The sequence below is a fragment of the Hirundo rustica genome, chromosome 1 (assembly GCF_015227805.2).
Source record: "Hirundo rustica isolate bHirRus1 chromosome 1, bHirRus1.pri.v3, whole genome shotgun sequence".
NCBI lineage: Eukaryota > Metazoa > Chordata > Aves > Passeriformes > Hirundinidae > Hirundo > Hirundo rustica.
This window is the reverse complement of record NC_053450.1, coordinates 105,661,976-105,687,138: the sequence shown is the minus strand read 5'-3', so window position 1 is coordinate 105,687,138 and position 25,163 is coordinate 105,661,976. Positions and strand designations below refer to the sequence as shown.

The window sequence follows — 25,163 nt, the reverse complement described above, 5'->3', positions numbered from 1 at the left end:
TGTGCACATTGAAGAAATTTTTGTGGAGGACTTAATTTTTTGCTTTAGGTAGAAAACTGGTATTGAGAACTGAAACCTCCAAGTTGAAGCTAGACAAATTCAGGATCAAAATACATATTTTAACTCAGAAGAAAACTAACTACTAGTGAGCAATGATCTGAAGATTTAGAAGCTTTCTATATCTTGATATAATTAGATGGAAATTGTCTTTAAAAAAAAGAACAACAAGAAAAGAAAAGCTAAATAGGAGAAGATATCACATATGATGTATTCATGTAGTAAAATTGTTTATTTTCTGTAATGCAAGATGCTTCAGCTAAGTGGTTTTACTGGGTTGTTCTGAACATAATCCATGACAATCTTCTCTTTGATTCCCACAGAGTGATTTAACTTGCCTATAATTGTAATGAAAGATGTCTTGGAAAATTTAGTAAAAACGAAGTCTTCATTTAATAGTATCCTCACTCAGGATTTCTAAGGTCCAGGCTGAAAATCTCAGAAACACAGACAGAAGGGAGTATAGCAGGAATATTCTAATGCACTGCTGGAGAGCACAGTGCTTGCTTCGATAATTAAGCATTCACAGTTCTCAAAACCTACAAGAAAGAATAATTGCCCTAAAAGCCAAAATGCTATGCTCTGAAAATTACTAATGATAGGTAGGTTATTTTTCACAACTTTTCTTGGTTTATTCAAAGATCTCATGAAGATACCTCTGTATATCCATAGGACAGACTTTTGTCATAATTTTTTTCCGTTGAGTGGTATCATTAGTACATTTTAGCAAAGAGCATTTTATGCTACTTTATCAATTACGCCACTATAGTTCAAAGGAATTAGAGCAAAAGGCTTGAATAATCAGAACATGAGGAAAATAATGACCCAGAAGATGACTGGACTACGCCATGAGTACATGCCAAAATATTGGGTTTTTTCTGTCTTCTGAACACCAAGGTAGAAGTAAATTTTGAAAATTAACATTAACCAGCTCAAGCTGAGATTTATATTTGAGTTCCTGTTTTATAATACAATCGAGTATCTGGGACCTTAAAAAAGTATAGATGCATAGCCCAGATGCATTTTTTTCTGTATTTCTATTAACATGTGTTTTTATCCAGTGTTTCTACAATACCATAGAAAGAATCATGAAAAATATGTATTATGAAGAGGTTCTGACACATCACTATTCTGTTATTTTAATTCCTGCCAGTCATTTTGAAGGCAAAAGCATGATGTAATTTTAAAAAATTAATTTCATAGCACATTTGGCTTTTACATTTTCTCTCTGGGTAAAGGGGCTTCCCTATAAAACTTTTCTGACCCAAGCCTACTATTTGCCTATAATTACCATAAAATTAAAATATTTAGAATTCACTCCCACAGGAGCTGAAAATGGCTAATGAATACCCTATGACCACTGATCATATAGCCAACTAGCATTTAGGAGCACATTTGACAACACAGAAAAAACACTTTGTTGCCCCTGCCACCAATCAATTATTCTCGAAGGAGGGAGAAGGCAATCTAAAGTATCCTTTCATAAAAAAATAAAAGACAGATTTCTTATCATTAAATATCAGCGCTGGACCTCTAAGTACTTTCTCCTTCGATACAGCACTCACAATTTGTCCATATGCTTTACCCAATAAAAACTGTAGTAGAGACAACATGGACTTACAGCTAGACTACTTTAGACATGCCCCAAATCTAAAGCAACATGTTCCCTTATAAAAGCCTGGGAGTTGTGTAGAGGACCAGGGGCACAATTTGTCTTTTGTATCTGGGTCTTCTTTCCTCACTTAAAAGAACATAGTCATTTATCATATAGAATTAATTGATGCAGAAAGCCTTTTTTTTTTTTTTTTTTTTTTAAATTTCTGTGTACAATCCCCAAGGATTTAGCTTGTGCTTCAGCCATTTAAACAGCTATGTGGCTTATATGTCTGTCCAGTTTAAAAATCCAGTTTCCTATTTTTAAGTCAATCTACTCTTCATCCTGACCTAAGATTTCTGTAGCTACAACCCATTGTCATTTTTCACAGTAAAACCAGTAAAACTTTGCAATAAAACGTAGCAGCTCGCAAAGACCAAGATAAAGCACTGTTCAAGCCCCTCAAACCTTTGTAAAAAAAGAAGGTTATGGGTTCCAATTCTGATTGGAAAGAATGTTTTTCGAGTGGGAGATGGGAGAGGGGAGGGAGAGGATAGGGCGAGGAGTGGAGCGGAGAGGGGAGTGGAGGGGCGGAGGTATATGGATCGGGAGATGTGATTGTGATCTTATATCGTGATCTGTCTTTGTCTTTCTCTGTCTCTTTAGTTCTCTTTCTCTTTCTCTTTCTCTTTCTTTTCTTTCTTTTCCTTTTCTCTTCCCTTTCCTTTCTCTTATAATTCTAGGATATAAATTACCTATGTCACAGAGGCACAGAACTTTTTAAAAAAAAGTATTTTCACATTACAGTGATTAGCAACTTCATTTTCCTTGACTGCTTGTACTTTGATAGGATAAAATAAATAAGCCCATAGGTATACGTCTGTTAGGTTTAAATAATACATGAAAGTGACTGGTAGTATTAAAAAAGGAGAAAGCATATTTTTCAAGGACAAAATACTGTATGTTCAAATGCATTTCTAACATCAAATGCTAGCAATATACACTTAAATCAGGAACTTTACTTCTTTCAAAACATAATTATACTGTTCAAAGAAAACTACTGAAACTACTGTGTACTTTTATGAAATGATACAGTGCAACTATACTTTGCAGAGCACATTTCATACAAACTGCTTTATGAAATGTACCAGAGAGATAAATAATAGTTACACACTCAACAAACAATAGCAGAGAGAAAAAAAAAAAAAAATTAAGTTATGAGAGATGGAGAAGAATATATTCTACAAAATTTGAAAGGAAGATAGAGTCAGTAAGACATATAAAGGCATTTCTAGGAGACAACAACAATAAAATGAAGGTTTTCAGAACAGCTAAAGTAAGACTGTATAAATAAAGATACACAAGGTCGCTACTATGTAAGCAGATGAATGAGTGAGTTACAGATGTAAAGTCATCATTTATTTTCTGCCATTTTCTGACTTATGTTCATATGGCCAGTGCAACATTAGAAAGTTGAAACATGCTGACAACCACCAATGTAAAAGTATGAAAAATTGGCATGACAAACCCCAGTAAGTGCTGTCAATACTAAACATGCAAAATAAATGTCAGGGTTATTTGACTAAGCGCTGGAGTAGTTAACCTTTGATGCTATGATTGATCTTGAGTGAAAATAAGAAACCACCAGAGGAAAGCCAGTATGCTGAATAACTTGTTACTCTTTGTGGAGGTCCTGAATCAAAGAATCAGATATTAATAAAAGAACAGATATTAGAGCTACTGGCCCCTTGAGTAATGCCTCAGATGAGTAAATTTATTACAATGGGCACCATACCATGCAGGAGAGATCTTACAATAATATTATTACAAAATATAATTTTAAAAGGTACCTAGACCTTTAGAGAGGATAAAGGAGAAAGAAACATCAGTAAATTTTACAATGAAGAGTGCTGACTCTGAGAAAGGAGTAATTTTGTTTGTTGAATTAATGATCTTGAGAAGGTCAGTTTGTGTAATAGCACCAAGTTAGTGTCTGGCTGAAGTTTATTGAGCAACCACAGAGGAACAGTCAGACAGAACAAAGTGTACAGTACTGTAAAAACTGCAGAAATTGTGCTATTGAAAAGGCAGATCAACCCCTCGATATAAAAGAGAAGAAGAGCACATATTGCCTTTCATGTTGAAGTGAAAAGAAACATTATAGGAGTTGGATTTCTTCTTTCTCCCAGAATTCTCTGTAGGTTGGTATTCTTTTTACTAGAAAAGTGAAAAGACAGGTGAAAATAACAACTACCTTCACTAAAACTGACAGTGAATTTCCAGCTTTCTTTTCTAGAATAGGAAGTTAATAGATAAGTTGTATCAGACTTTCCTTGTTCTTGTGTACAAATTGACTAGCACCATCAGCTTTAAAATGTCTAGAAAAATTTTCATTCTCTTAAGTTTTAGGAATTTGATTTGGAAGGAATCCATCTTTCAATAGAAATCCAAGAGGATGGATCAGTAACATCCTTACACAAGAAGAAAACCTCTTACTTAAAAAAAATTAGAAGCCTTTAAAAACTGTGAGGCTGAATGAAATGAGCACTGAGAGTAAGATAGCATTATTATTTGACTCATATCACATGTGAATTGTTCTGTATTTATTAAGGACTAATTTCCCTTGTTTGCTTGGTCATTAACTCTCCGAAATAACCAAAGTAAAGAAAATTTTGCATGGTACTTCAATGTGGAACAAATCTTCTCTTTAGATGATAACTTTCCATATAATGCATTTGATGCAAGGGCTATTTAATGATTTAAACTTTGAAAATCAAAATATATGATATTACATATTATGCACCAGTTCTTCTCAAAAACTCTGTAGGCATTTCACGGGCAATTACAGTACAGTAAGCAGCAGTTAATCTATCAATCACAGTTGAATCAATATTTCTGAATCGCTTTTCACAACGTTGCCTTAGAAATGACCATGTAAATCTGTGAGAAAAGAAGTATGAACAGATATAAATAAACCAGATAAATCCTTCTAAAAACTTGTTTGAATTAATCTCTGAACAATGACCTACAAAAGCTAGCTCTGATTATATGAAATCCATACAGGGTCATACAGATTAATCACAACAATCGTAATGTTGTGACATGAAAAATTGTAAGAAGGACCAATGAAACCTTCTGCTTAGATTAGAAAATTCTGGCTGATAGAGTAACAATTTTTTTGCCAGAGTAGAAAGTTGAAGTCAAATTAACTGCTGCTCTATATCGAGTCTGTCTTAACAATGAAATATCCCAATGACAGAAAAATGGAGCTGTTATTGGCAGAATGCATGGCAACAGATAAATACAACAAATGTACTAGCAAGTTGTCTTTTCAAGAAATAAGAATCTGATTTTTTCCAAGGCACAAAATTATTTCCATAGGTCTGACATCAATAATACTCTAGAGAAATTGTCTGCTTTTTTTTTCTTATGTCAGTTCGGTTTAAATTCTTGATCCAAGGGCCCTTGCAGGCAGTTGCAAAGGCTTTTGAATTCTAAGTATGGTTCCAAACACATGATGTTTTTCATAGCACTTATTTATATTATGGGATTAAAATCTCTTCTTTAAACCCCCCAACGGAAAAGTGTTGTACTAATTGACATTGGAACATTCTTATTTATCAACATTGTTTCTAATAAGAAAAATTTATAAATTTAATGAGTATTCCACTGAAGAAACCCCATCAAAATACCTGCCAACGTAAAATGCATAGGCATCATCTGTATGCTTTTTCTAGAAATAAGAAAGTAGAGTATGATAGTTTATCTCCCTCACTTGCCTTAACCCTACTAACAAATCAGTTGCATAGGTTTCTTTGGCTTCTGCTTTGGCTAATTTACTCATTTTTTAAAATAAATATGCGAAATTTTGCAAAATTGGTGTGCAGTTATTATAGGGTACCCAGATTTAACAATGTTAAGTCCACTTTACAGGCTGTGGGCAGAAACTGACCTGAAAGATACTTCTGCAGGGCTTCTACATTCTCCTAAGAAATAATTAGGCAACTAACAAAGAACAACCAATTAATAGAGCCTGACCAGACAGGCTCTGTCTGCATATGTTCTCTGAGACAGAATCAAACTTGTTTCTCCTACCACAGTCAACTGAAATGGAAAGGAGGACATGAGAAGCCTTGCATATTATGCTGCTTCTTCTGCTGCTGGTCTGAATATTGATTACCAAGGTGGGACCCACCATAGATGGGGGACAGGCACTTGAACACATAAACACATGTGGGAGGAATTCCAGAGGTGCTAAGCAATCAAACTGGTTTTGGCTTCACTGAGAATCTTCTAATAAATAAGCCTCTTGTTTATATCTCTCATTACATACATTATTTAATATAGCTTTATTCATCATAAAACATCTGAATTTCTTAGTCTCTTGTAATAACATACAAGAGACTAATGAACTTCTTAGTCTCTTGTAATGGCCAATTTTACTGGTGCTTCAGAATGTTATCTTAACTAACAACTTTAGATCTCTGCTGCAATGGCAAAAACCATATCCTAATAATGAAATGATAGAATTACAGAATGGCTTGAGTAGGAATAGGCATATATCCATCTTTTTATTATCATTACTGTTTTATAAGAATATAATCTTATTCCTCAAAGTTGAGAATTTTTTGTAACAAAAATTGAAAGAACTAAGTGCCAGTAAAAATTTTTGCAGCAAATATACAAGTATAGATTTGATATAAAATTCTGGAAAAAATGTTATAGCTATGACTTTTTTCTCTTTTTTTGGTGATATACTTCACCCCAAAAAATCTTAGAAATGTAAACAGAAATCATATTTATTCTACAGTTATAAATTAAGCATTGCTCCATTAAGGATTCCTCTAAATTAATAGGTCTTGTAAAAATAAGTTTACTTTTGGAATCACTCAGGTAAGGCTCCTCCTTATGGTTTTTTTAATCTTTTTTATATTATACAAGGAAAAATAAAACACATTTGCTGCACAGATTAAGCATGTCCCTTCTGGTGAAACCCAGTTCTTTTCATATCTCTCCTAATCTAGATCTCTCTCTCCAATATTCATTTCCTTTCTACATCCTGCTTTTTAAAAACAGCTAATATAATCTAATCCACTGGTGACATTTACAGGGAAAAAACGAAGACTTTTTTACTGAAACCTTGTATTAGTTAGTTCATTTAAACTATCCTTCCAGGAAGATTTCAAGGATTAAGCAAGTAGCATCTGACACGTATTCCTCCAAGGACTTTTGTTTTTTCCAATTTCTTAGAAGAAATCTGGTTAGGTTTTAACTCAATTTCTCATCAAGAATTGCCACCTGCTTTTAATTTGATGCACAACAGAAATCTGCAGACTCACAAATACTAAAATGCATCATAAATTTTTTGTGCACTAGCTTTAAATCCATTCAACATAATGCAGGAAGGAAGATCAATTTAACTGGTAAGGAGGTTTGATGTGGAACTGGCGAGGCAGACTTCAAATCCGTGGTCAGCCTCAATGTTTACGTGCCATCCTGGACAGCCACCATGTGGCCCCAAAACAACTTATGTGCCTACAGGGAAACTTATACAGAAAAACACCACCTGGCTGCTTCACCACCTAAAGTTTACATTACAGTCAAGGAAAAATTGAACCTCTCTTCACTCTCTTTGCTGTCAAACTCTTCTGCATCCTCTAACTAATCATATCCTATGCTGAAATACAATACAAGTATTGTGTGTTAAGTTCTCCCCTCATTATGACATACATGTACGTTCTCATTTGTAATATTTCTAGGCCATAAAATTCTGCCTATATTCATCTCAGTATTACTGAGCAAGTAATACCTTGCTCAGTATTTTGTCTGTAGTTAGTCCTATCCTTTTATGCTTATGTCTGTTTATTTAGGCTACAGAGAATTTGTCCCTCCCTCATGACTCCATGCCAGTCCCACAGGCAGAGAGAGCCACCAAGCTTAGAAAGCATTAATTCATGTAAATAATGTAAAGAATCTAGGCCTTAACTTTTCTCTAGCTGCATTTTCTTTAAAGGAAGAGCTCATGAGAAACACAACAGAAATACTAGCATATTAAGGAATTAATATTCTTGGCTAGAGAAAAGCATAAAAGAAGTAAGGTAAACCTGTTCTGTCTAATGAGCTAGTAGCAGAAATGGATTTGATTACACTTATTTACTTTTAGATGGCACTGTATTGTTCTGCAAAAGATCTGTGAAATCAGTATCTGGGAGAAATATGATATTGAACAGGAAATACCACCTTCCTTGATGGATAGCCAGTCATTGTTTGAAAGAGTCTAATCATTAGCAAACACTCACTACCAGCAGAAATACTGAAATAAGCACATAATTTTGAGAAAAGGAAGCTGGAGAGATATAGAGACAGAATTAAGCCTAATTCATATATCTAGACATCATTACTATTACTAATGATTCCCAATGAAGGCATAGTAAAATTTTTTTTTCTTTTTTTTTATGCTTTAAAAAGCAACCTATAACTACTATAAGACCACTTCTACTCTATTAGACTTGTAACTCTATTTCTTTATGCTCTCACCAGTATGAATATTCTGCATGAGTTCAATATGCTCATTTTATAATTATAATGATTTCTGAAGAAAAAAGAAAGACTGTAAATCCAGGAGGAGCTGTACAGTAAAGCAATTTCTGCTAAAAGTCAGGCTCCATCCACAAATAGCTATACCTATTTGTAGCAGTGTTTTATGCAAGATAAACTACTTATTCTGGAGACTATTTCTTGCTTGTATGAACAAGAGATGGACCCAACATTTTAGTAGCATGGACATTTGTTAAAAATTGCTACTGCTGAAAGATATTGCCTGATTATGAAATGGAAATGGTTTACATTCTTTGTTACATATCCAGTAGGAATTCTACTACTCCAACAAGACCAGCTGTCCTCCAGATGCACATACTTCTAATGAATGGGTTAAATTTACTCATAGCTTGTTAAAAATTCAGAGCGGCAATCATAATTCTGGTGGTAATTGTAATTGTACTGTATAGAAAGAAAATGGTAACAAGAATTTTTTTTTTTTTTTTCTAGTATCTGGAAAATATTTAGAGCATTTGCCATTATTACTTATTACAGCATTATGTCATACCTATCAAATATGAGCATGCCTACCAATTATAGAATACAATCAAATCTATTACAGTCAGTAGTAGACAGACAGTCTACTTGTTTGGATTATGATTATTCATTTTCTTTTAGTGGGAAAAAATAGTAGAAGTATTGATATTCATATCTGAGAGATTCATAGTTTGTTAACAAATGCAAATGAGAGGATGATGCAATTTTAGTCTTATTGAAAGATTAGTAGTAACACAGACAGTTCCTTAAACTTCTTTGGATTGGTTAAATTTTTTGTAAACTTTAAAACTGAGACAGCAATCTGGTCTCCTTTATTTTTGAGAATGAATGTACAGAGACAGTTTCATTAAGAATAGCAGTGCTGTTCATCCAGGAGAAGATATCTTAATCACATAAAAATAAGCAATCTGCATAATATATTAACTTTTTCAGTTATGAACTGATAAGAAGAAATATGTGATGAATAACTTGAGAGAGTCATCAAAGCAGTTTGACTTCAGAACTCAGTTGAGTAACCAGGAAGGTAGTTTCAACAGTTTTATTATGGGATCAGGTAAATATTTAGCATCTACGCTCTTCTGAGAGTATAAGTTTCATGTCCAAGAGAGAGCTTTGTGGATGTTTGCTCAGTGCTCTCATCTTCCCCACAGGAAAATGAGAATAAAATAATAATTACATATGAATGTAATACAAGCTGCACATTCAATCAAGTCCCCTGAGCAAACTAATGCAAGTAAGAAAAAACCAAGAAATTAATTTCCACACAAAGATTTTGCTCACAACTTTTATAAATTATAGATTACTCAATTTGATTAAACTGTTCTTATATTAGTCATGTTGTAGCAGACAGAAAAAAAATAAAACACCAAAAAACAAAGGTTTTGCCAAAGCAACTTGTAACATTATTTAAATAATGTTTTAAAATTTTGCCACTATTATCAACTTTTCTTCACATCCTTTTCCCGCTAATTTTACCAGATTAGTAAACATTAGCAGGTGTGTGCCTTGATGGCAGGAACCCCTGTAACTGTGGCCTCCTCTTGTAAAAAAGGGTCCTAAAGTACCTGAAAGCACCCCCAGAAGGGCAACAAAGATGGTGAAGCGACTGGAAGACTGAGAGACAGGGAGATCCAGGGCATGAGTGGTGCCTTGGAGGTGCAATGCAGGCAGGAACAGAGCCACAGGGACCCAGAGGAGCCCTGACAAGGGCCGTGCTCAATGGCACCGAGGACAAGAAGCAACCCATGGGAGCCACCCCGGGCTCACCCTGGAAGTCTAGAAAACTTCCTCCCATCAGATGGGAGGCACGAGGGTAGCAGGCACCTGGTCAAAATGGTGCAAAGCAGGCCAAGGTGCTGCAGAGGAAGGCAAAAGGTGCTGCAGGGGACAGGAGGGTGCCCATCTTCATGGGGCATGAGCTGTAGGCAGCAATCTGGCCAAGAGTGCCCAAAGAAAACCTTAATATGCCATGCTCAATGCTGGAGAGGAAGGCAAAAACCTGCTAAAGGCCAGTGCCAGTCAGGAAATTCCTTCCAGATCCCAAAGGTGGTAATCAGCTATTCCCTGAACAAGACCTCCCTCCTCATCCCACACATTGGGCATACCTCCCAGGAGAAGCCTGACTTCTCTTCTGCCCCAACTGGGGCCATGTTGGAGTCTTCCAAGAATGAGCAAATGCCCTTGGCCTGATCCACCTCGGGAGAAAGAATCCTTCCTGCACCTGGCGGCACCAGTGTGTGCTCCAAGCACTGAGATGCCTTGCAACACCTCTGCACCTCTTTTCTTATGACTGCTGCTCCTGGCTCCACACAAAGTATGAGGACAGGGAGTTCTGGAGTGCTCCTTAAGGCATTCTCTTTGTGTTGCCCTGGCTACAGAGATGAAAAAAATATTTCAATCCCTCAGATGAGCTTTGAAGGGGACCCTGTTGGGAGTTGGTTTTGGGGTGGAGCACCTCTGAAAGACCTGTCCAGCCTCCCTTTCTCCACCCTCAGCTTCAAGTGGTTCTACCAGCCCCTCAAGGACTTCTCTCTGATGTGTTCGGGTTGATTTCAGGCCAGCTATGGCAGTGGGAGATGGGACGATGCTCCCTTTTATCCCGTGCCAGGTCACTGTGACTGCGGTGTTGCAGGATGGTGGCACTGTGCCACATGGTGATGGGGTCCTCCATTCAAATTCTACTTGCAACAGCCTCACCATCCTCCACCCAGCATCCTTCTGAGGAGGACTTTTGGGATGCTGGCCCCAGGGCAGTCCCCATGCCAGGAGGCCCAGGGTGCTGTCCCTGACCTTGGTGACCATGCACCATGCACTGGGCACAGCTGCTGGGCAACATATTCTCTGCCACTTGGCTCCCAAGAATGAACCCCATGCTGTTACTTTTCTTTCAGGCTGTGGAAAAAAGCAATCCTGCAGCTCAGAGTCTACCTCTATTATCCATCAATTATGCAGAAATCTGTGTTACCTACTCCTCCTCCTCCTCCAAAGTATACCTAAATGTTTACTGACTTAGCTCTTGTAGCAAGAACAGGTATTTTTCATGAACAAATAATCCACTTTCTCAAGAAGATTATTCCAGTAACCTACATTCTTAAATAATAACAATAAACAAAGATATTAGTATTCCTTAGAATTAAAATGAAAGATCTTTTTTCCTCTCTGTGCAGAGCTTGTATAGGACTAAATAGAAGACAAAGAACAACTGAGGATATTCTGAGATTTCAAAATGTTTGGTCATCCAGCTACAAGATGATATACAACCCACACAGTTATGTAAAAGACTCTCATAAGAATATTATTGACTATTGTAACCACTGTAATATAGGATAAAGTGAAAAAAAACCAAAACAAAACCACATGTCAAAGGCAATAAAATAAGAAATCATCTGCATCTCAAACTATTGCAACTCATTTAAAGAGTTATTGATTACACTATTAAGTTATTTAACAGTGCTGCCTTTTTTTTTTTTTTTTTTTTTTTTTTTTTTTTTTTTTTTTTTAAATACTTCCATGATGTAATCACCATCTTATTCTGTCCTTCTGTTGCTGTCTTGGAGAGTCCTGTTCTAACTAATGACAGCTGGAAGGTCCAGCCAATTTCTCGATGTTAGCAAAGTACTGGATAGACTAGGAAAAATTTTGCAAGTTATTCAAATATTTCCAGCTGTGTGCAAGGGACACGGTTTGTTAAGACATGGAAAACCCCAGTTTATTCAATTTTTAATATTGCTCATGCTTTTTTTTTTCCCTGATTTTTACAATGTTCTCCCCATCCCCTTTTTTGAGAATGGAGATTTTTTCATAGCAAAAAAATATTGCAAAAAAAATAAGATACACTTAAAAAAGAAAGCTAATGCAACTATTCCTATTTTGTGGTTAGCTCTTGTAGAATTCATAACCTCCTACCTGTCTACTGATCTGTGTTAATAATATGGCAGTTGTCACTGTGTACCCTGGTACTTAATGGACAAGTATTAAAAGCCTTGTCATCTGAGGTATAATCTCTGCCTACAAAGCCACCTTTCGAGGATGAGATGGATTATTATGTAAACACACCTGAATCTCTCTCATTGAAAGGCAGCTTTCACCTCAATTTCTACATAAAAAGTTTGTATGGTTACAAAGAGATGTGAGGAGAAGAAGAGAGGGAGAAGGCATGTGTGGGAAGTGCCTTCCAGCCCATATGCCCAGGAATATCTGCAGGCTGAAGTCATGGTATAGTTTCAGCCCTTCCCCAGTCCTACATGACTTCCTTTTTATGAATTTGAGTTGGAAAAAACTCAACTGCAAAGGAGGTTTTGCTTCCAGTCGGGACATTGTTATATCATTTGCTCCTCATGCAGAGCACTGCTGGATAACGTCTGTCTTCTGTCTAACCACTGAACTGGAAGAGGGAGGGGAAGAGCAGCAAAGAAGGGCAGAATCCTAAAGCCTGTGTAAAGATCCAGAAATTAAGAACTTTAATAGTATTTGGCACGACGATTTTTAACTCCAAAGAAACTGTGTCTTGCTGCCAGTTACATTGTGGCCATATTTATGTACCAATTAATTTGCTGTGTTCTGTTATTTAGGTGAATGATTTCAAACTTTGATTGGCAATCAAAAATCAGTTGACAGAATATGGCTGTATGGGATTAAAGCTGAATTCTGACACTCTGTCATACAGAATGTATCCCCACAGCAGGTAAGTAATAATCATCCAGAAATGTTCTGCTGCATGTATCTGATCACTTAAATTAATCTTTAATGTGAAATTATTCTCAAATACTGGCATCTAATTCATCTCACTGTGTTACAGAGAGAATCACACTGTTTACACATTCATAAAACACCAGAAACAGCCATATGAAAATTTTTCATTTCCCCATCCATTTTTTCACATGGAACAAAGAAAATTTCATTAAAATTGGCTTATGTGGTGCATAATGTCCAATGGCAGATTTGACACTGTATTTTGAAATCATTGTAGTATTCTCTCATTGTGGTTTTTGTGATTAAAATCCATAATTCTAGCCCTAAGAAAGTCAGGAAAGATTTGGAATTCTCTGAGATTGCCAGGACAAATTAGTTGTGAGTAATAATTACTGTTCAATGTCCTGTGCTTAAATCTGAAAGTACAGCAGTACCATCTGGACTGTAACAACATGTTAGGTTGTAAATGTTAAGTAAAGGAGGTGAAAAGGGATCTGTGCTATCACAAGCAATGCAGCATGTGGATCACTGTGACAATGCAACTTCCACTGCTAATGCAATTATAGATAATTAAGAGACAGAAATAGGGATGCTTATTTTTTTTTTCTCAGTAGCATTTTAACTGCCTATAATTATACATACCTGAATGAAATTATATGCATTTATCCTATTTAACTACTGGTAAAAAGGGAATGTTCCTTAGCTTTGGTGCTCCCTCGTAATTAGATCTCAGCTTGCAATCTTTGCAATAAAAAAAAAGAAATGCTCACGTGAGGAGGGGAAGACAAAGTAAGTGCTTCAACACTTGTATCTCTCAAGTACAAGTGTAATAGTCTAACATCACTATTCTTCTCACATTTTTCAAAACTGCTAGAAATAAAATGCAGAAACCTTTTCCATGTCAGGCCAGAGTTTAGCTTGGCAGAACCTGGGACTTAGGAAGCAGTTCCCTCAGGCAGGTGCAACATAAAAACTCAACAAATCCTCAGTAACTTTTGTTATAATCTTACTGAGAAAACTCTTCCCTCCTTACCAACCGCTCTGGCTAATGATGGAAAATGCCACCTTTTACAACTTCATCTTTTGTCCCCTGAGCCAAATGTCTGAAGCCTGCAGTAAGAATAATTCAATGTGATAGCTTATCTTTTTGCCCAGTGGGTGTCCTTACTAAAGTGCGGCTATGAAAGCAGTTTCCGTGTTGACGATGAAGACTGAAGCCTTTATGATTCAGATCCAAACGAGTTTAAAAAATCAGGAGGATCCCACTATGACAAGCCACAAGTATCTTCCCCTTTCAAAGAAAGTGAAATTGAGTTGATATATAGCATCCAGTCAGATCTAAAGTTTGCCATTGTTGCCTCTCAGGCAAAGAGTTCTAAAGTGCAAAGTAAAGAGAAATAAACTTGGTCATGGGAAGACAACAATCTTGATTACAACTCAATCATTGAAAAAACCAAAGCCAATGCTAAGAAACTTCTTTCGATACTGTTCTAATTTCCTGTGGCTATACAACTGCTACTCTGCTTGCAACACAATTTACCTGTGCTTAAAAAGCATAAATGTAAGACATACAGTTTTAACTTCTATGAGGATGATATCAGCACCCAAAGTGGTAGAAGAGGAAAATAGATTGAGAATATATTTTCTTATATAAAGAAAATATAAATACATACATATGTAAGCATAGATAACACACTGTTATTTATGCCAAACTCTGTTATGAATATAGATGTTTACATATATATAATAAAAATAATGTATATTATACAAAAATATAGAAAGCATAATAATATTTTCATATTATAAAGACCCTCTATATATAACCTTTATGTGGCATGTGTCATTATATGAAATATTTGGATCTTTTTACGTGTTATAAAAAGAAATAGCTTCCAACTAGTAACTTCTATGAGAAGTTAACTTCCAAAATAAGCTGTTCAATGTATATGAAGCCTTAGGTCTTGTATTTCATAAATGCACTCTAAAGCTTTGATACTAATTAACTTACACTTTAAGTTACTTCTAATTACATCATAATATATTTAAACCTTAATTCTGATTAACTTTGCTATAATAATGGAATTTTTTTCTAATAGAAACTGGCATACATGGGTTCAATCATTGAGATCAATACAAATTTTGCATAAGCTCATATTTATCCAATGGAAGAAATGCAGAGACTTAATTAGCTGTATCTTCACATCCTTTCTTTCAAAAAACCATTATAAAACCAAATATTCAAAATAAACCCAAGTCATTCAAACTGACAAATACTGACCGCAGAAATTCTTTTTAATTTCAGATATGTGTGAGGAGACAGAGCAAGCTTCATCGCTATGACACCAGCTTGTCACATGCTCTTTCCATTATGACTTCAATCTTCAACAGAATCAATATAAAGTGGCCAGAGAGCAACTCACTGGTACACCACAAAGCATGCCCTTTAACACTGAGATTACTACAGTGGTATGTTGTTGTGTTTTATTTGGTTTCATATTGTAATATCCCAAAGTTTGTCCCTGCTCTTCCCTCAGCCCATCTCACACATTATTCCCAGTCACCTTCCGGAATGTAATCCAACCTTGTTCCACTCCCACCTTATCCCTGATTGGGTATTGGCTTGTCCCCACATTTAGCCCCTTCCCTGGATGTAAGTCCCAGACCATGCGGCTGGGGCTTCCTCTTGGTTCGGGCAGTGGGACGGGGCTCCTGACCCAGGCTAGGTCTGGGGCAGCACCACAGAAGAAAGACTGAATAAAGCCCTGGTTTCCCCCGGGATCAAGTGCAGACCTTCCTTTGCTGTTGACAGGGTCTCACTCTCTCCTGCTAAGGGAAAGGTTCTTGGCCACCTCCTGGCTTTTAGGACCTGGGGAAACTCCTTCCAACTGTGGTTTGTCTCTCGAGCTAGCTGAGACGAGAACGGAGCCAGGAGCTCTGTGAAAGAGACAAGCCACAGTGGTATACTCACTCTGGCTGGGATGGAGTCACTAAATTAATCTTCCCAGCAGTCCATGGCTGTTATATTTCCCAGCCGTGGCTAAACCCATGCTGGTAGCAGACCGCTCTTGGCTGCTGCTGGACAGCGCTTGTGCAGAAACATCAAGGCTTCTCTCCACACCCTTCCCCTTAAAGGCCAGGAGGAGGGGCTGGGTAAGAGGTTAGACAAGGACATAGCTGGGGTAGCTGAGCCAAACAGAGACTTTGGAAGCAGGGACTTTGGAAGCAGTTTCTTATGGGAAATCCCATACTGTACAACAGCATTACCCAGCAATAAAAACAGAATGGAAGAGGAAAGGAGTATGTTTAGTGTTATGGAGTTTCTCTTCCAAAACAACCACTCCATGTGCTGAGAATAAGGCTCTGCTTTCCAGTGAGCACCTGGACACTTGCTTGTTGATGCAAAGCAGTGAACAAATTTCTCTTTTTGCTTTGCTTACATATGCAGCTTTTTCTTATTAAATTGTCTTCTTAATCCACCAGTCTTTTTGCCTTTCTTCTGTTTTCCTCCCCATCCCTCAGGACAGGGAAAAGAGCTAAAGGTAGGGTGGGTGTTTGGCTGCTGGCCATGGTCAGCCTACCACGACTCATTTAGTTCAAATGGATGTCTACATTTCAGGAAGAGAAGATGTTTTGCAAGACCAAAGCAGTATGTTATATTTTGGTTTTTCACAGTAGCACCTATCTCCGAGAGTCTCTTAAAATAAAGTAGGAAATTAAAAGAACATGCATTTCCTTACCACAGCTATGCAGATATTTGCTGATGATATCCAAAAGCACTGTGCCAGTAGAATACCTATCCTTGGAGATATACAAAGCTCAACTTGTCCTGAGTAACCTGATGTAGCTTTGAAGTTGGCCCTCCTTTTAGAGGGTGACATGAACTCCAGTAGTTGGTCATTACTTGAATTTTTCCAGGGTTCTCCAATCTAGTACTCTTTGCTCCTTTTGGAGCCACTATTAGAAAAAGCCGTTTTTGGCTTTCAAGCAGGCTTGCAATGGCCTTAATGTAAGGTAATTTTCATGATAAACCAAACTGCCTGCATTCAGGAATTGAGATATTTGTTCTTTCTGTCTTTTCTAGTATTTTCTTTTTTTCATCAACAGACAAACCATTAGTCAGAAGTAACAAAAATGAATACAGGTAAGTGGTTGAAAAGATAGCACCAAAGCAAAAGGCTGCCCTTTATTCTCAATTACTCTTCTCATATGGAAAAAATCAAACCCAGTAAGCATTAACTTATTTAATTTAGTTAACTTACTTAAACTTTAATTAAGTTTGAACATTTATTGCATTCACTGGTGTGCAAGCATGCAGGCCTGCTTTAGTTCTCTGAGGAATACAGGGAAGCCAGAAGGGGCTGAAGCCAGGAGCCACAACTTCTAGTTGCAAAAAGGTCTCCATGACATAACATCTAATAAACAAACAAAATGAGTGAGGAGTTTCCTCTATTTAAGGCAGCCATATTACTGACATATAGGCTGAGCCTGTCTTACAAGAACTTTTCACCTCCTCCTCTGCTGATGAGTGGAGAGATTTGAGAGTTGCTTTCCACTGCATCCTACACAATCTACAATTTTAAGCCATCATCTCCATCACTTAAGCATGGTTCCCACTCCTAAAAAGGTAGGACATGATCACCGGCAGTGTCAGGACCAACTTTTCTGGATCACTATATAATATTTTCAGAATATGAAGGATGTATCAGTGTACCAGAGTATGGGTGATCTCTCCATAACTTACCTGTCAATAATGGCACACATGTCAATAGTGACATTGGCAAAGCTTCCCAGCTCGCCTTGCTCCACTGCATGTAAATCCACCAGCTGATCATCCACATGAATACTCTGCATGCACCCTTGAAAAGAATGCTCAAATAGCGAGTGATCCGAGTCATTCATCTGTATAGGAAACCCTGCAGAGAAGCAAAGTAAAGAGCATTATCAACCTCATCTACTAGGACTTAAGCCAGGACCTTTTCAAAGGAAAAGAAACACAGGCTTCCTGGATGAGGGTAGAAAAAAGACAATGTAGTAAGAAAACATTATAAAGTTATTAATTTACATTGCAATGTTATTGATTTAAGTAACTGTCAACTACCTGAAAGAATTTATACAGCACAGCGGATGATTCATTAATTTTTTAAGGATGAAAGTTTTCTGCTACTTTCTCCTCCTTCTCCTTTCTGCTGCTGCTTCTCATTCCTTGTTTCTTACACAAAAATTCTTGGAGTAGGAAAAGGATTTATCTCCTTGCTATATTTTAGAACTCACACTCTAATTCCTCTGTTTTTTTCTGATTAAAACTGCAGCCATGAGGGGTATTTCCTCTTTTCAGCCTTCTCTAGAATTAGATTTCCAGTCTTTGCTAGTTTGTCTTTTTGTCTATGGGCAAAGAATACTTGTACTGGATTCCTTCTGTAAACTTGAAAATAGTCCTAAAATCTAATGTCCTGGGTCACCTCTGAGGAATCTGAGGACATTCTGTAGAACTTTCAGTTTTGCTCAGAATACATGCATTTTCTTGTGTGTTCGAAGACGGTTTACAAGAGGTGAGAATGACTTAGTGTCTTGCTCAAGCTAAAAGGCAGGGTTACAGAGCATGTTTGTATGGAATTGTTTAACTGAACGCCCTTCACAAGTGAACGTGTCAATTTACTCGAGAAAAATGTCCCTGATAAGACAGTGGAGAGACTCATTCACTACGTATAAATCTTTAAAAATGTAGTCCCTAGAAAAGACAGAATCCATTTACGATGGGAGCAAGAAGGAGAAGAGAGGGGAGAACAACAGTTTATTGAAAAGAAAAGAAGGTAAAGAAGGTAAAAATCCTGAAAAAATCATAATGGTGTTGCAGATTTCAGCTGGGTAGATGGGCAGCCATGCAATACTTGTCTGACAAGGGTAAAATATCACATTTAGAATAACACATTTGCTGTGGTGGCTAAGACATTTTACAGCTCCCATTCCTTCTCCCACTTTTCTATCCACCTTGCCAATCTCCAATGCCTTATGGCCTCTTCAATTACATTTGTGGAGACAGGAGAATAAAAGATTATCAAACTGACATTATTTGAACAGTGGCAGAAAAAAGTGATGAAAATAATTTTAATTTTTTTTCACAAATAGAGTTTTTCACATGCCATGTAAACAGTTGAGGGCAACAAGTAGAGAAATAAGCAACAGGTGCTTGAGGTCAGATGATGCCTAATACAGCACCTATTACTAAAAAAACCCCACAATTAGTTACACATAAGTCTTTGCCAAAATCTAATTAAGATACATTTTAATTAAAGGCTTTGCCAGAGTTTTCATATCATCATTAATACTTGAAATTTTCTAAAGTGATCCCACCCATCAGCTAAATTTACTTTTGGTAGCTTCTAAATTTCCCTGACTCACTTCAGTATGCACTCACTTCAGAGTTCACTGGTGGCACAGAAGGAATCAGGGATGCTGTAATAATTAGCTGGGACAATGCTAAAAGTTAGTTCTGACAGGTGTCTCAGGAAGCTGGGCTTGCCTTGAGGTTGTAGCACCTCTGGACTAAAATTATGACACCATTACAGGGAGCCATAAATGGTATAAGACACATATATAGCTACATCAAACTTGGTTACACACATGGAGAAGGAAAAGCTCCTTGGGAATCCCCCAAATGCCTAACTAGTTCATAACAACCTCATCAGATCAAATGCTACCCTTAAAAAAACCCAACCAACCAGCCAGCCAACCAACCAACCAACCAACCAACAAAAAGTGCTAATCATGGACTGTAGGAACTGTTATTTTGGACAGGCAGAAAAATCAAGGTGTAGGGATACGACCAATATTGTCTTTCCAGCATGGCATTGGCTAGTGACCTGATGAAAATAGGACAGGGCTTTCAGAAACCTGCCTCCTACTTTTTTTGAGTTGTTCTTTCTAGTGACTGATTAAACTGATTTATGCGAGGCTTTACATCCAACAGTAGAGAGAGACAAAACTGCCAGTTAGTTCTATGTTGTTTGGTGGATGCAAGCATAATATTTGCATCTTCCTACCAGTCACTTTCCCCAATTATATTTAAACAACTTACCCTTTCAGTATAATTTTTTGTTTTTGAACTGTCATTGAACCCTAGAACTCCTCCCAAGCAGGAATCCTCAAGATAACACAAAGCATATTTTCATTTAGATCTTTAGTGCAGTACTGGAGCTGGGCAGGAAACCTGCATATCACCTTCAGATTTAGAGCAGTTCCACAAGTCCTTTGGTTTACACATTAAATTCAAGTTTATCAGCACCAGGGTAAACAGTAATATTCATGTAAACCCTTCAAAGCCAAGGAAATTATACAGATACATCTGAATATAATGAAAGATTATCCACCATCCTACGAACACTAACTGAAAAATAAGGTCAAAACCAAGAGCCACAATTCTCTGTTCACATCAGAAAGGGTATGAACGAAATATCTAAGTTAAAAATGTATTATTTGATTCAACAATTTGAGACCATTCCAGAACTAACTGCAGAGGTATTTCAATAAGTGATTCTCAGCTTCACTGCATCTGAAGTACGCACTATGTTAGTGCACAGCTATTATTACTCTCTGACACATTCTGGTTTGCTACTGGTTGAACCTGCAAGCAGAAAAGCAGCAGCTGGGGCCCTCAGCCTCAGTGGAGATCCCATGTCCTTGGGTTTACTGCCTGGAGCAGGAGGGAGCTGTGGGATGGAGTGGCTGGAAGAGGCAGCTGCTCCTCCCCTAACTATGTAAATCAAGCTTTTCTCTATTATCCAAGAGAGTGGTGTACACCAAGTGTTAATCGATTCAGGATTCTGAATCTGTATTATTCTGTTTCTGTATCTATCAATGGATCAAGACTATAATTTTCCCATGAAAATGTCTATGTTTGCCTGTCTTGCTATTCCCTCTTGCTGTTATTCCCTCTGCTGTTACCAGTCATGTAAGAAACTGGAAGAGGCAAGACTTTTATGCCCCAGTACAGCACATTTCATAATATGTCTGTGGGGCTGACTAAGTGTCAAAGCATTTCAGTCATGCTATATTCTAACAGACAGTTATGTTAAGAGGTAATTTCAAAAAACAATTCCCACTCCACAGGAAATAGAAGAATAGGGTTTTTTTCCACCATATGCTTCTCACAAAAAAGAAGAAAAGCAACTAGATAAGCCTTACCCACATTGTTTTTGAACTACCAGCTATACAACCTAATGTCCATTAATTTTGGTGAGACCTGGACATTTAAGATTATTATGGGGCAAGAATAATTTGGCACAAAGCTTCTGCTCAAATGCAAACCTCAAAATGACCTAGTACTTTGTGGCTTTAATTCAATACACAAGACAATGCCTTCCCCTTCCAAATTCTCATAGAGACATGATTCACTCCCTCATCCTACCCACAGTGAATTAAATTTTAAATAAATTAAGTTCTCTAACTAAAGCTGACAGTAATGCTGTCACTAGGAAGGCTAAGTAATGGATGAACAATTTGGACAGCACTTCATTGATCTTCTTGTTGACAAGAAACTATGTACATTTTCAAAATGCACATAAAATTCAGTTTGCACAGTCCAAAACAATGTTCATGCTAATGCTTACAAACACAACTTTAAGTCAGGAAGACTCCATTATCCTGTAATTTCTGACACAAAGAATCTGTACATTACCAGTTTATTTTTCATATTTAAGGACCACAAAGAGAAGGATTATACTGCAAAGGTCAGACATAGATTAAATCTGAATTTTTCAGTGTTCAAGAAAAATTGTGTCCAGGACTTCATTCTGATGCACTAAACATAGAACAGCCAAATTCTAGATAGAGCTCCTGATTTTAGTTCAAACTTTCAAGAAAAATCAGAAAAGCTAGACTATAAATTATTGCTATTTTTTTTGTTTAAAGTAATTTTAATATAATAAACAAATTAAATAAACTATAATAAATACAATAAAACACCTATGAAATTAAAAACATATTCCTTTTCCAGTGTCAAGCTCTATTATGTCTCTTTTTAAATCAGCCGTGTAAGGTTCTCCCAAAAGCATTCTAAAAAAAAGGAACTTGAAGGAAGAATACATTCAGGTTCATGTTATAATAACAGAAGAATGTATATGTAGTCAGAACACCAAATGCACTACTCATTTCTGAGATCTGACCTAAGAATGAAATATACTAGATTCTGGACATACAATCAGAGATTATTTTGTACCTCTATATTAAATACTCAGATTTTCTTTGAAATGTAATATAAATTCTATTGTAACAAGAAGGCAGTTTTTCTTTACAGCATTATGGGTTTTTTTCCCTTTTATGTTATTTGTAAGCTAATGCTGGGCCAATGATTGTATGCAGATGATACTTGATATTTTACTTCTTTAGTACAATTTTTTAAAATAGTGTAGTATCTTTGATATCTAACCAGTAATCCATATTTTCTTTAACTAGTTGCATGGGTAGCTGGAGAAAAATCAATAAAAACCTGACTGATTTCAAGTTTGATTATTATTATTATTATTATTATTATTATTATTATTATTATTATTATTATTATTTTAGGGTTTTCAAGCATATGACCAGGACTCCTGCTCTGTAGAATGAGAGAAAGGAAACAAAGCTCTTTATCTGTAGGGTTAAATCACAGCATAGTCTCATTGAAGGGTCAAGTAGTCAAATTTTCTCTATATATCAAACAGATACACATAAGATGTTCTTCTGAACCCTCAGAACAAAACTCAAATTCAATGCCTAACAATATTTAAATTGAACATATAGCTGATGTTTCACACATTAATAAATAGGAAAAGACACTGAATGAAAAGCGTGATCCACCTCCCTATCCAGATTCACTGTAGTATTTTATCCTTATTTCAGTGAGACCAGAATGGAGTCCTAAGTGCCAAGTGGAAGACAGGCAGTAACTGGAGAACCAGAAAATTCCTGCTCCAATAACATGAAATAAACCAAACAAATTGCAGAGGGGATGAACAGTCTGAATTAAAATAGAATATATATATATTTTTCAATTTCTGCATTTCTGTAAAGTTTTTTTTTTTTTTTTTTTTTTTTTTTGAACTGTAATTATATTTCTGTATTAGGAAATATGAGGACTAAGGATGGAATTTGTAATGACTTTTGCGGGAGATTAGGGACAGGTGGTCGGAAGATATCACGTTGTACGGGCAGACAGAACCCCTCTCTCAATTCTTAGTTGGTTAGTGTCCTTGATAAGGTAAGCAATACCTAACCTGTAACGTAAGCAGACGGATGTGATGTAGCAAACAGAGGTTTTATAACTCCATGTAACCAGTTAATAAACGCCATTAGCCGTCCACCACACTGGTGTCTGTGAGCTGGTGGTCCGAGCAGCCTGGCTGTGGCTGCCGTGTCGTTCCTGAACCAGGTCGCTACGCCTCAGCGGAGGTAACAGACTTTTGCGTGCCACATCTAGCAACTGTAAGAACTGTTCTGATAATCATAGAATCATATAATTATGAAAATAAAGATGAAAATAAACATGGTTTTAGCATCTTCCAGCTTGGTGGAATGTGGAAAGACAAACAAGAATAAGGACTATAATTTGTCTCCATGTTTTAGAAAGCTACCAAATTCTTGAATAAGTCATTTTCTAGTAAATTAATCTTTACATTGCCCTCATTGTTTAGTTTATGGGAATACAGAGGTTGACAGCAAGGCAGTGCATTCTATCCCCAAAAAATTTAAATTACTAACTGAAGAAACCCAAATGTGTCTCTATACACAGAGAAAAAGAGAGTTTACTAAAGCTAGAGTTTAGAACAAGAAGATGATGTGCTTCTAGCACTCCTGGCGCACACATGAGCCCCTTGGTAAAAACAAGCTAGCAGTAATGAAGTCTCTGGTGGACTTCCCAGAATCTTCTCTATACATGTCATTTGCAGTATGATGAAAAAGTTTAACTCGATCTCACAAGACTTGGCAGCACTTTCTACCAGTGGTGTGATTCCTGATTTTTTTTGTCTCCCTTGGAAATCTGCTCTTCAGCCATACTTTCTTCTCTAAGAATATTTTATCACCAGTTTTCTGCTTATTAATTGGAGCCAGTTCTGGAGAAGCATTGAGAATTTGTGGTCTCTCTATACACTCTCATTCCTTAACTTCCAGCTATATTTCCTTTGGTGTATTTACACTAATTCAGCACATGCAAGTTCTTGATAGACAGATTTTTTTAAAAGAAGCTTCTAAGATCTCTACTTGAGGCATGAAAAATACCAATACAGCACTACAGATTTCCTTTATTGAATACCAGAGAGACTCTTGGGTTGGTTATGGGACCAAGCCATAGATATAGGTCATGTAGAGCATAATAGGTTATCTGAACACATAATTATACTGGTATTGTTTATAAGTAGTCATCAAAGAAAGAAACAGGAAGCTAAAAAGTCCAAACGATACTCAGATAATAACAGCCAAGCAACCAGCTGTGAACAGACTATCTTCAAGCCAAAACACAACCTGCACAAATACTATTTTACAAGATAGTAAATGTCTAGGATGACAGCCCATTAAAATGTGGAGGAATACAATTTTGAAAGCAGTGACAAAAGCATAAAAAAAATCCGCCAAAGCATACTGTTTTGGCAGCAAACAGGAAAATTGACGACAGTAACAAGGGAAGAGTAAGACTACAGTACAATTGTCTCTTTTACCAGCTTTGTTGATTCTGTGCTTCTCTCAGATTGCCATGGACCTTAGTGTGAACAGCATTGGACTTCTTAATAACTGTTTAGAGACACTTTTCAAAATGGCTGGCTACAGAATTCAAAGTAGACAAATGTTTGGGATGTCCAATTACTGTTAAAAAATGGCAGCTTTGTAACCTGGGTTGCATTGTAATGGTACCAGTTCAGTTTGAAATGAACTGCCATGAGCACTGAGGTACATCTCACCTTTAATTTTGATATCTCTTTCCCTTCCCTTTATTTTTCTGTGCCAAAGGAATTAATTTATTTTTAACCTCAGTTAACTACAAGTTTGATACCTCTCCTATTTTAAAAATAGTTTCCTGCAAAATACATAGACCATATCATTCCCAAATAAAGAGATTATCTGGAATATTGTACCCAACCACAGATCTGTTCCCAGATCACACAGAAGCTGGACTACATGCTAAAAAAAAAAAAAAAAAAAAAAAATTCCATGTGCTATATTGTTACTGGGAGAAAATGTAAAAATTTAGCAGAAC

At 36.6% G+C, this 25,163-nt stretch overlaps 1 protein-coding gene across 1 annotated transcript in view; it reads right to left on the bottom strand.

The window, feature by feature from the left end:
• Window positions 1–25,163, bottom strand: part of CNTNAP2 (contactin associated protein 2) — a 770,772-nt gene that overhangs the window by 376,323 nt on the left and 369,286 nt on the right. The window contains exon 10 of the mRNA XM_040057848.2: window positions 17,679–17,850. Within this exon, the coding sequence (XP_039913782.1) occupies window positions 17,679–17,850 (172 nt within the window). The remainder of the gene's footprint in view (window positions 1–17,678; window positions 17,851–25,163) is intronic.